Raw genomic sequence first — 12,691 nt, 5'->3', positions numbered from 1 at the left:
TGTCCCTAAAATTTACACATGGAATGGTCAAGTGAATTTCTTTCATCATCTCTTACTCAAATAAAATATTTGCTAAAACTTATTTCTTTGCTAAAAACAGGTAGTTTCCTGCTGCTAGAAGCACACACACTTAAAATGGCACTTATCATTTGTTAATACAATCATTGAGAAAATCAACTGGAGCTCTGATATGACTTGAACCCGCAACCGAAAGAATTGCGGCCGCTGTGTAAATACAGTACTACCATTTTTATGCAAACATTCACACAATCAGTTTCCCATTTTCTCTGATATTACTACACGTTAGAGTATCCTCACGTTTTCTGTAATTCTTTGCACATTCAATAAATGCACATTACTCCTGTAACTATCTAAGTGCATATTTTACCCTGTAACTATACGAGTGCATATTTTACCTTGTAACTATACCAGAGCATCTATTGCCACTAGCACTGCAACAGAGCATACATTGCCCTTGGAACTGCAACTATTAACCATCACTGCAGTGATGCTTCTATTACTCTTGCAGTAGTTCATTTATAGTCAACCAGTCTTCACACTCAAATCATATATATTTGTATGTTACAGGTATAAGACAACAAACTGAATGCTACTTAATAGAAATACAAGAAAGGAAAATTAACACCTTTTCAGGACTGTTGCATATTAGCCCTAATAGTTTGGGTCTGTTTGAGCAGATTCATAAATATACATACAGTAAAGCCATACAAACTGTACACTTGTTAAACTGTGAGAATGAGCTGGCAACAACACATCTAATACAGGCATTGACATTAATGTAGCATTTGCTACAATGTAATATATTAATGTAATATTTGCTAAAATATATAACTTTATTTACAACTCCACACTACCTAAAACCTCACTTGTAATTAATTTTTACTCCAAAATCCCATGCTACTGTTAGAAATTTTATGTTATTCTCATTCAGTTATGCTTTGCTTGAGTATTGTGAATAATTCATAACTCTCAACAGCAGCTCTTACATCAGTAACAACGATTTCTGTATAACTTTTTCAGCTGTCAAGCAAAGTTCCTCATTTGCTGCTGCCATCCCAGGATGTCAGCTGTCATTTCTCTTATCAATTGAACAACCAATATATAAATACAAGCGTCACATCACATTTGACAATACTATACTTGCATACCAATACATTACGCACATGTCACTGAAAAAACAATATTTGATACAGACCTCTTCGTACATCTTCTTTTTATCAGGGGCAGCGGTAGACTTCTTACGCCTCTTAACTGTGGCAATCTGGTGTCCTCCAGCCGCCATCTGGTTGAGGGAGATTAATGCAGAACTTGGTGGTTGTCCGCCAGCATCTTGGATGTTGAACAAGTCCTGGGGAAAACCAAATTATGAATTGGATACCAATTCAACAGTTAAAACTGTTTATATATTGACATGATGCAGGAGGCCAGACTGTTATACTGTTGTGTCAACATCTAAAAACTACTTAAACATGCAGTTAGGAAATAATATATGCAGCATACCATGAAATCAAAAATAACCTAATCTGATGTAAAAATATTAACCATTAGAAAACTACAGAACTCTGAGGCTCATATTTCAGTGAGTTTTATCAAACAGTTAGCAGGTCCAAATTTTGAAACTCTACTTACACTCTACTTTGTTAGCCAGAATATAGAGATTCTTCATTAAGTTAAACAGTAATACTTTTATCATTGCTTACAAAATCTTAATTTTCAAATTATTTGTGTGCTAGTATTTAATTACTCTTATGTGCAAAAGGATTCTCTATTGCTGTAAGTAAACTCCCAAAAATATTGTGAAAATTGTCAAGGGCCAAATATCCTTCAATTTCAAATCCTCTCTAATCCAGACAAGGTTTAAGACGACGTCGTCCAGGTTTTGGAGGTGTAACTATGCCAATTTTAAGCAATTCGCTTATTCTTGACATACAGCATTAGTAGGAGAAACTAAGTGAAACTAAAAACAAGGAGAAACTAAAATGTAATAAATATTTGTCAAATCTGATGCAAAATTCTCATTACACTGCAAGGATACCAAGCAACACATGTCAGACAAAATTACATCACAGACCCACATGGTACGTAGCCATTTCAGAAAGGCGTTCCAAAGTTATTGCATGGAAACAATAGGTAAAAAAAAAAAAATATACACTTAAATATGACACATTACTTAACTTTGTAAATCAAACTGAAAATAAATTTCTACCCTTGCATATAGTATATCATTTGTACAACTTTAATAATGTAAAGAAAAAAAAAACTTTCCTAAATTAGTAATCTTAATTACCTAACCCCTCCCCCCCCACATCCACAAAAAAAAAATGCTTTGGTCTATCCTGGATCCTTATTAAATTGTGCGACTTATTCTCTGAATTCGGTAACATTGACGTACATAAGGCGCAGAGCACATATTCTGAAGGTCCCGGATGTATCTTGAGATCATTCTAAGCTTCTCAAAGTTAATGAGGCCTTCAACCTTATCATCATTGCCCTCATGAGTGAAGGTTAAATCTCTTGCAACAACTGGATAGAATGGAATCTGAAACATAAACATTATAGTTAACAATAATTAAAGATATCATCATTTTCAGAAAATAATGTAAATATGTTGACATTTCAATTTTAAAACCTTAATAAATTTAAGAGTATAAAATGTACAACCTCACTGGAATAAAATTTGCATTTCCCATAAATTTTGTCTTTAATTTACATGGACCCTGTTAACCCTTCAAGTGTGCAAATTAAAAAATATAGGACATCAATTTAATGAGTCAAAATAGATATAAAAACAAAACTTTTCTTGGATTCACAGAATTAAATATCACTTTAATTACTGTATGATACTGATATCACTTATTCATATTTCGATAAAGAATCGGCTCTGTTTGTTTTCTGCCATGTAATATTTAAGGAAAACTTTGAAGAAAACTATGTACCCTTTTTGGTTTCAAACTTAATCATGTATTTTGCTTAAATATTTTTGAGTAGGATGATAACACAAACTCAATTATTATATTTTATAATTTTATATGTTTAATAAAAATATCTATCATTTTATTAAGCAATAATAGCAAAAGCGATGTCAGATCTTGGTAGTTAGCTACTGGAAGTTTGTAGTGCCTGGGAGCCCAGGGACGAGAGTATGATCCCATTGCATAACCTTAACATTTTCTCATTGTCATGCAATTTTACATACAAATTCAATATCAATAAAACTAATTATAAGAATTCCCAAAATAAAATGCACTTACAATTGGCGATTGTATATTTTCGTTCTGAACCAAGTTACGATATTTGCTCATATTTCTTGAGGGATCCATTAGTTCTTGCATTTCATGGTACATTCGTTGATACTTGGAAGGTAAACGTTCCCATGTCTGCTTCAGTCTGGAGACTGACCCGTGGCCCAGGCCAGATAGGATAGCAAACATTGAGTTGAAGTTTTTACACTCCTTACATTGCCCTGGGAAGGAGAATTTTAGTTTTTTCATGAAAATAAATATTATTTTATAAAGTACAATGGCAGTAAGGTACCAAAAAAAATATATAGTCTTCTTGCAAGCTGAAATAAAGTCATAGTTTTCTATACATGATTTAAATTAATAATTTTAAATAATGACAATAAGTATCCTAAAATAATAATTCAAAGTAATATATCAGGGGTGAAGTCTTAAACAATGACTACTACATTGTTTATATTTTCTATGATGACACCTACTCACTTCAGCTACAGTCATAATGATTTTCATAAATCACCGACAGTTTCTAAATCTAGATTATATAGCACGTGATTACTGTATGATGATTAGGTGTTATTCCGTTATTATGACTTGTATGTAAAGCGTGTACAGTACTGAAATTGTGTGTGAACACTATTATAAATGTACAACAATTTATGAAAAGTTTTTGAATTTGAGTAAACACATTCATACACTGCCAAGCTACACCTTCATCAAAACTTGGTCCAAATATGGCCTGGCTCTTGTCAACCTATAGCTATGACTGCCATCAGTTTGTATAGCATGCTCCATCATCCATGACAAAATGTGGAAAGTTTAAAAGATGACCATGCTGGTCAAAGAAGATGAAAGATAAAACTCCTTATAAAAACTAAAGCGTTCTCCCGTAAACTTACTTGCTACTTTAATAAACTGCTTTACAGTCTTCGAACGTTTGACTAGATTGTGTTCCGAGGTGACTTCTGACACCACCCAAAACATTTCTCGATTCACAAGCTGAAAATGTAAAATATTTATACAATTACTACACAGTATTTCAAACATCATTATACTATTCAAACAATATGAAAGTAGAAGCAGAGAAATATGGTTTTATTATTAGTACCTGCAAGTTGATTGAAAATCAATGTATGCAATTAAAATGCAAAAGTAATTTCACAAACAACTTGCATAAAAGTTAAACAATTACCATATTATGCAGCACACGTCAATGAGGACTCGTATTGAGCTCATCAGACTAATGTTACATGCTACTCACTACTAATGGTACAAATTAGTACAGTAGTGAGTAGTAGCACTGTAGATTACAAATTATTAGTAGTTGTGGTACAAATATTGGTACTAATACAAATTACAATTGTATGAATTCTCCTAAAGCCAGAAATGTACATACCTCCGCAAACAGAGACAAAGCAGGAGTTCCATAATTAGACTTGAGATTAAAGAGGTAGTCGATATATTCTGTGGGCTCAATCTGACGAAATACTGTGTAGTCCTCAAGGGTAAGTTGAATGGCTAGCTCGACAGAGTTAAGCTGAAGGAAGTACACTGTAGACTCTCTTATTAATTCACTGACAATATCATCAGGAAAGAGTGTCTGGGAAACAGTGATATTCTTTAAATAATACCTGCTGCTCAATCCTGAAAAAAATAATTAGTATGAATGTAATGAAACCCCTCTTTCTAGTGGGCCTCTCCGTGGCTCCCTAGAACCACAGAGGCGGACCGAAACAGAAAATTCAATATTAACAGTTCTGTTGATGTTTTACATAAGACAAGTCAAGCCTGGCCTTAGGCTGGGCTTCGGGAGTAGAAGAACTCCCAGACCCCATCAAGCAGGCAAAGCCATTAATATTTTTCACATCTATTGTACTGCTAATACAGAAAAAAAATCATGCAACAATAATGATAAAAAGTCTTCCTACCTATTCTTTCTGCCAAATTCTGTAAGGAATCGGGCAATCGCTTTTGTTTCGTGATCCCTTCTTCTGTCACAGTAACCTCATATAAAGCATAATTGGATGAACCAGTTGGGTCATTAATATTGAATATTTGTAATGCAAGCATCACCACTTCTCGTGCTGTTGTCTCCTTGTGTACGGGTAGGAATCTTGCTTGTTGATCAGTTGCTCGGTATACCTGTTTGAAACATTTAACAAAATAGACGATTAATACGAGTGTGAAACTAGTGGCTTTTTATAATAGTTAATTTTTATGTTATATAAATTTATTTTTTATATAATTTAAATTTGTATACAATTATATAAATTTATACAAGTTAATTTATATACAGTAATAATAAACTTGTATAAATTTTAAGGAGATAGAATTTCAAGCTATCATTCTCTATAATCATTTAAGTTATTTATATCCATACTTTAGTTTGGTGACCAAAACTGAACTGCATAATCTAAATAGGGCCTAACAAGAGTACAATAAATCTGAAAAATAACATTAAACATCTTGAACTGCTAACAGTTCTAGATAAAAATCCCTTCATCACATCTATCATATTCCACACATTTAAGCAGCAATTTTTTGGTTCAAGATTCTTGCTAATCATGTAACTAATCTTTTTTTGCATTCAGATTTTGCAATTTTAACATTGCCCAGATGGAATCTGGTATCTAGGCCAAGAACCTTATACAGTATTTGTTCATTATTAAACAGCTTTTGCCAACATTTTGTCCATTTTAGAATAAGATGAATGAGATGATGAGAAGAGAAATAAATAAGAGGAATAATTGCAGGAGTAAGAATAAAGTAGGAGGAGAATTATGAAAGAAGATCAAGGGAATGGAAATTTAACAGTTTTTACTCCCCTACGAATTTCAGCTAGATAGAGTTCTTATGAAATTGCAAAATTTATATAAATTACATCTTTGAAGGGATATTATGAATAATACAAAGAATTGTTTAGTCATTAACAATAAGCTTGGTTTTCCTTATCTTTCTGATAATGATTAAGGCATCAAAAATTTTGTAATTTATCATAAAAAGGGAAGATGGCAACATTTAATGAATATAGTGTACGAACAAAAACAACTTCACAAACACTAATATCTGTAAAATTTTACAAATAACAATTAAAGGAACAAATCCACAAAGGCCGTGATGAGGATTCGAACCTGTGTCCGGGAGCATCCCAGACACTGCCTTAGTCGACTGAGTGTGTCTGTGTCTGGGATGCTCCCGGACGCAGGTTCGAATCCTCGTCACAGCCCTTGTGGATCTGTTCATTTGATGCATCACGTTAGTGTGATCTCTGTGTGTAACAAACGCATTTTGACAGTCTCCATACATTTCTGTTTTCTGTCTTGTACACCTTTATTGTGCCTGCCACCAAGTTTTCACAATGACATTTTTCCCATGCTTCGAAGTCTGTTTGCTTCCTATTCTAAACCTCTTAGCTCCTCCTTGTCACCAATATCACTGTCTGGCCCCCACAGCACATCTAGCAAAACTTATACCAATCGGCTTCCCTGGAGCACGTGTTCATGTGCCTGGTGCAGAGGTGGAGGACTAGACTGTACTGTGAAGCACAACACTTCTTGCCTCCACTTTATGACGCGTGAAAAGTTAGGTATGAGGTTTACACACTTAATACACCAGTAATGCATTACTTCTCTGCCTAGAAGTTATCCCACCCAAAAACATACCTTTAAGACATGCTCTGGAAATTCAGTTCTCACATCGTCGTATGTTCCCGTTGTGCTTAGATCAGGATTGCTTTGGCTATGGTATAATCCCCCACCTACACTCGAGTGTGATGAAACGCTATCATCGCTGTTTGCTTGAGAGTCTCTGTAATCAAAATACCAATTAATAAAAATTAAGTAACTAGTACGAATGGATGATAATGCTGAATAATATTAAAATAATATTAATTAAAAGCTACTTCCATTATTTTCCTTATTACAATATTTGAGAGATTCATGTATAATTTATATTATACAGAACATACAAACAGGTATATGGATTTTATGAACTATTAAATAACATAACTAATTAAACAACAAAGAATAAATACTTACTGATCACTGTTCATGATTGTTAATAAGGAAGGAACATATTAATATTCAATTCCATATACTTAACATACATCCAATATACAAAATATTTGTATCAAATATCATGTCACTAATACGAACTTCCATCAATCTTGTAAAGTGTGTCGTATTTAGGATAATACTTTAAATATCTTTGGAAGACGCTTTTATTCTAAAATTTTGTACAAAGAGGCAAAGGGGACAAAACCATATAAGCAAAGACTCGTATTTAATACCACATGTATGAGCGTTACTTACTGTTGTTGGGGTCTAGATTGGAAAACCTATCTCACCACTGGGACCATGAACACATGTGGCGACTATAATGCCACAAAATATTGAAATGGGTTACTTCAGTTATTCTCATATAAGTATATACATTATCACTACTACCCTCCCCCCTTTATCGAATGGGGGAAGCATTAGCCCCAAAGAATTAGAGAACACGAAACTAGAAGGAAAAAGATATTATAAATGACAAACCTATTCATTCACCATGTATTCCACACTACAAACTACAGCATCACTCAGGACCAGCAGTCACAATCATGCAATACATCCACTTGCTTCCCCTGCTAAGGTGGCCACCATTTCTAGGATCTTCGGGTAACTGCCTGGAAAGGACTTGATATATGATGACTACCACTTGTCTTTTTGCCAATGTTGCCATTTTCATTATGCAGTTTGTGGTTCATCAACCTCTACCAGTTGACAATTTTGGCGATACCTGCTTGATGGGGTTCTGGGAGTTCTTCTACTCCCCAAGCGGCTTGACTTGTGAGAGTTTGGCCCACCAGGCTGTTGCTTGGAGCGGCCCGCAGGCCCACATACCCAACACAGCCCGGTTGGTCCAGCACTTCTTGAAGAAAACTATCTAGTTTTCTCTTGAAGATGTCCACAGTTGTTCCGGCAATATTTCTTATACTTGCTGGGAAGGTGTTGAACAACCGTGGACCTCTGATGTTTATACAGTGTTCTCTGAGTGTGCCTATGGCACCCCTGCTCTTCACTGGTTCTATTCTGCACTTTTTTTACATATCATTCACTCCAATATGTTGTTATTTTACTGTGTAAATTTGGGACATGGCCTACCAGTATTTTCCACGTGTATATTATTTGATATCTCTCTCGTCTCCTTTCTAGTGAGTACATTCAGTGTGCCCGCAGTCTGTTCTCTGGCCAGGTCTCCTGGTTGCTCTAGCACCTCTGCCAGTGCTATTTCCTCAAACCCTTAGTTTTGTCGTAACAACAGTCTGTTACTATTTCTGGCCCTTCCGCCCAGTCATGATTAGCAGGAATCCAATTTAAACATCCTGTGCTGTATTATCTTTGTTAGCCTTGTCTTTGTTATTGCAATAATTGTGTCTGCAGCTCCAGCATTTGTGTAGCTGTACTACCTTATTTGAAACTATCTACACTAATATACCTAACTCTTATACAACTAACCTCTACTGGAAGGTTTTGTTCTTGACTGAGAGATGGGGGAAAGAGTTATTTTGTATTCAGTCAAACATGCATCCTGGTTGTGGGGAAGGGACATCTGGCTGGGTCATGTCCCCAAGATCAAAGTCGTTTTGCAGACTAATCTTTATTAGGTTCTGTCATGTTTACCGATTTAATTTCTCAATTTGTCTTAAGCCTCAAAGTTTCTTTGCCTTCTTCCCTCCTTCACCTGGCACATATCCAGGCTCAGGTCCACTCTGGTGTCTTGAGTGCGCTCTCATATAACAATCGTTTGCCAATATATAATTCAAGGTAGTACTACAGTACAGTAGTTCTAAAAATAAAATTCACTGGAGAAGAGGGGACTAGAAAATGGTAACAAACAACTGAACACCAAGGTCACTCTCACCTTACTTCTCACAGTAACAGTGAATTCTTTAATAAAAGATCCATTTTAGTTTCATGTGAGAATGTCATGTTAGAGGACTTATTATTTTGCGAGTATAAACTTCTTTCATCCTTGTCCTAGTCTATTTGTGTCTGTGGAGAAAGAACTTGCTTCTTGGGACCTGCATGTTGATATACTTAAATATCACTTTTCTTCTAGATATCACTAAACTAGTGATGCAAGATTCAATTCCCTTGGCATGTCGTTGAAGCCCAACCCACTTTGATTTGGCATCAACTTTGCAGCAAATATCTGTTCTCTCAGCATTCTGCATGTACTTTATGAAATGCTGAAGTGGCATGCTCTAGTTCTGGCTCCACACAAGCAGTGTATAATGTAGCAAATACTTTCTTATTTAGAATCTTAAAAGACTTCTTTATGGCCAGCATCATAAATCTTGTTAATTTTTACACGCAGAAATCACAATAGTGTGATGCATCAAATGAACAAATCCACAAGGGCTGTGACGAGGGTTCGAACCGTCTGGGATCCTCTCGGACGTAGGTTCGAACCCTCGTCACGGCCCTTGTGGATTTGTTCATTTGTTAATTTTTACTTTGTTAATCTAAATATACTCGTAATAAATATCTATGCTATATCTACCCCTCTGATATTTCCTTATTTTATAATTGCATGCAATGGATGACTATTGATTTTTTGGAGAGGCAGGGGGGGGGTACTCAAAATTCAAGCTCGTCTTCCCCCTACTATGGCTTTTTATGTCAAATTTTCCACCTAATTAGGGTATCCCATAACTTTCTAAAAGTTAACCCAAGGCCTGGTTAAAAAAGGCTTTGAAATACTACTCATAATAATACATACATTATTAAAATCTTAATTCTATTTCATTTTTAAAACATTAAATTATTAAAGAAATATTCAATATACTTACAATGCATTATTCTTTGGCATGAGAGACTCTATAACCTTCTTCTTGAGTTTGTTGGCTTTTGTCGTCATGAAGGAGCCCTTATTATTGCCAACTTTGCCTTTATCCCTGGGGGACTGCTGAATATGGTCAATTGGAATATTCATGGCAGAGGTAAAGGCAGAGTTGTGTGCCAAGTGACTATTAATATCAGCAATGCCACGTACATCTGAAGATTTCCTCGATCGTGGTCTTGGAGAATTTTCTGGTGTAGTTAACATCTCTTTGAATGCTGCAGGGACAACACGGGTACAAATTATAAACCACGATAATCTCCGTAATGTTAAGGTTAGATTAGGTGCGGAGTCGTGCAGAGCATTTAGGTGACATTAGGTTAGGTTCAATGTCCCTGTGGCAAGCATGCATGTACTGTTGATTTTTTAACAAATATTTTGTTTAATTGCATAGGAATGTGCCATAATAGAAACTAATCTTGGGCAGGGAAAGCCCAAGTGCTTTTTCTGCCCAAGCTTTAAATCCAGTCTTTATTTTGTATACGAGATCAAACAATATTCCAGGAATCCATTTTAGTGCTATTGCATTATTATTCATGGTAGGATTGAGTGTAATTTGTAGAATGAAGTATTACGTTGAATAGATGCTCTTTTGTTTTCAGCATCGTATATTTACTGCCTGTTGTACATAATGTTTATACCGGTGAGCGAGGATTTTGTTTACAATAAACATGCCATCAACACATGTTTCACTTTCACCAGATATACTGTACTGTATAACTATTAGTATATACTATATGTTTGTGTCCAAAGTTCCATTTCAATTAGGTTCTTTTTAACCTTTATTATGCCTAGGATCCCATGCATACCTATCACATTATTCTCAGGGCTTATTCCTACTTCCCTATTCAAACCACCCACAGTGCAAATAATGTAAATTAAAAACTTAATTGAAAAATTATTACCTAATAAATTGCTCTTAACAGTAATAGACAAGTGACAAGTTTGCCGAAGGATTTCAAGTGCTTTTGCATGATTCATATGATCAAAGCTCTGTCCGTTAACTTCCAAAATCTGATCACCACGCTTTAAACCAACATCTTCTGCCTTGCTTCCTTTCTCAACCTGAAAGTATAGTTTTTATTTAACAGACACGCCAATAATACTGGATTATATATAATCACTTAGGCCTCAAATAAATGAAAACTTCAATACAGTACTTATTTAAAAAGAAGACAAATATTTGCAAGTAACTGAAGACAATTTATTTGGCCTCTTTCGCACAAGTTTTTTAGTGATTCTATAAAAGTTCTTGCTACTATAGGACTCCTCATTACCTTTGAAATAAATATACCATATCCTCTTTCATATCCTCCTAAAATGGAGAAATGAAGGATCTCATCCCTGCTAGGTCTTGTCAATGTCACAGTTCTTGCTCGAGCTTTGGTGGCACAAGCAAAATCTAACAAACGGAGCTGACCGGCCATTTTCTCTCTCTCTAAACCTTCTTCAAATTGTTCTAAGAAGTTCATCATGACTGGGTCCATCTCAAAGTCAGTGAAGTGGTTATTAACCCACAGCAACACCACCCGAGTCACTCTGTCTCGCAGAGATGGATCTTCAAACCTGTAACACACCAAGATAAAATAGCACATACTACTATTGTATATAAACTTATCAATTTAGTTTAGCATCAGTATTATAATACAATAGTCATGTAAGCAAATATCATACAATATATTGCCAATAATTAATAATACAAGCAAGAATTTACTGAACAAAAATTTTTCTTTACTGGAAAGTAATGAATATATACTGTACAGTATTTGTCTTCATTCATATTTTGCAGCTTTGTACAATTTATTAATATAAAATTTAAATTTAATGAAATTACATGCATCTTGCAACTGTTTTGGCCAGAAGTCATCAACATGTGCATATTTCATCAATCAAGGTGGCTTAGTTTCTTTTATTAATAAAGTTATGAGCTATGAGGTAGTTAATAACAATAATAACATAATCTTGGGTTGAGAACTACCACTTGGTGTTTCAAGGCTTGCAAATGGTTTAATAATAACAGACTAAGCTACCATGTTCATAAACAGGTTTCACCGATGGACACACAATACTAGAAGAGTCCTGGCCCTGGAAAAGAATAACACCAGCTCTGCACATGCTTAGTTCTTACCATTGTAACAGTTTATTGGCAACTACAAGTGGAGACTCTATAAATGTTCTGTGAGTAAGCAAGAAGTCCTCCACATATGTTGGGTCCACATTATTTTCAACCTCCACCAACTGATGCATGAGTCTTTCAGCGGTACCCTACAATAAATATTATAATTATTACAATTACAAAAATTGTAAGATTTAAATGGGGGGGCTAAAAATTAGATCAAAGTTAACCTCACCGAAAATATTCGAAAGTTACTCGAGAGAGCATACCGAAACAAACTGTACTGTATACTACTCTGAAATGCCACATTTATATTAAATTATTACAGCTATTAAAATTTGACCATTTATCAGCACAAATTATTGCTTGGATAACATTTAGAAATGATACTTATACTCCAAATTAAAACAAAATTATAATAAAAATATTGTAC

General features: G+C 34.8%; 1 protein-coding gene across 17 annotated transcripts in view; it reads right to left on the bottom strand.

Moving 5' to 3' along the window:
• The window catches only part of PDZ-GEF (PDZ domain-containing guanine nucleotide exchange factor), a 291,343-nt gene that overhangs the window by 15,553 nt on the left and 263,099 nt on the right, over positions 1–12,691 (bottom strand). For all 17 annotated transcript variants that reach the window (XM_069325829.1, XM_069325828.1, XM_069325827.1 and 14 more), the window contains 11 exons: positions 12,271–12,407; positions 11,420–11,708; positions 11,048–11,207; positions 10,093–10,360; positions 6,920–7,064; positions 5,186–5,399; positions 4,654–4,901; positions 4,157–4,256; positions 3,273–3,484; positions 2,414–2,560; positions 1,217–1,369 (listed from right to left, as the gene is read on the bottom strand). In XM_069325829.1, coding sequence (XP_069181930.1) covers positions 1,217–1,369; positions 2,414–2,560; positions 3,273–3,484; positions 4,157–4,256; positions 4,654–4,901; positions 5,186–5,399; positions 6,920–7,064; positions 10,093–10,360; positions 11,048–11,207; positions 11,420–11,708; positions 12,271–12,407 — 2,073 coding nt within the window. The remainder of the gene's footprint in view (positions 1–1,216; positions 1,370–2,413; positions 2,561–3,272; positions 3,485–4,156; positions 4,257–4,653; positions 4,902–5,185; positions 5,400–6,919; positions 7,065–10,092; positions 10,361–11,047; positions 11,208–11,419; positions 11,709–12,270; positions 12,408–12,691) is intronic.

This window comes from Procambarus clarkii, chromosome 17 (genome assembly GCF_040958095.1).
Source record: "Procambarus clarkii isolate CNS0578487 chromosome 17, FALCON_Pclarkii_2.0, whole genome shotgun sequence".
Classification (NCBI taxonomy): Eukaryota; Metazoa; Arthropoda; class Malacostraca; order Decapoda; family Cambaridae; genus Procambarus; species Procambarus clarkii.
This window is presented reverse-complemented; position numbering and strand designations above follow the sequence as displayed.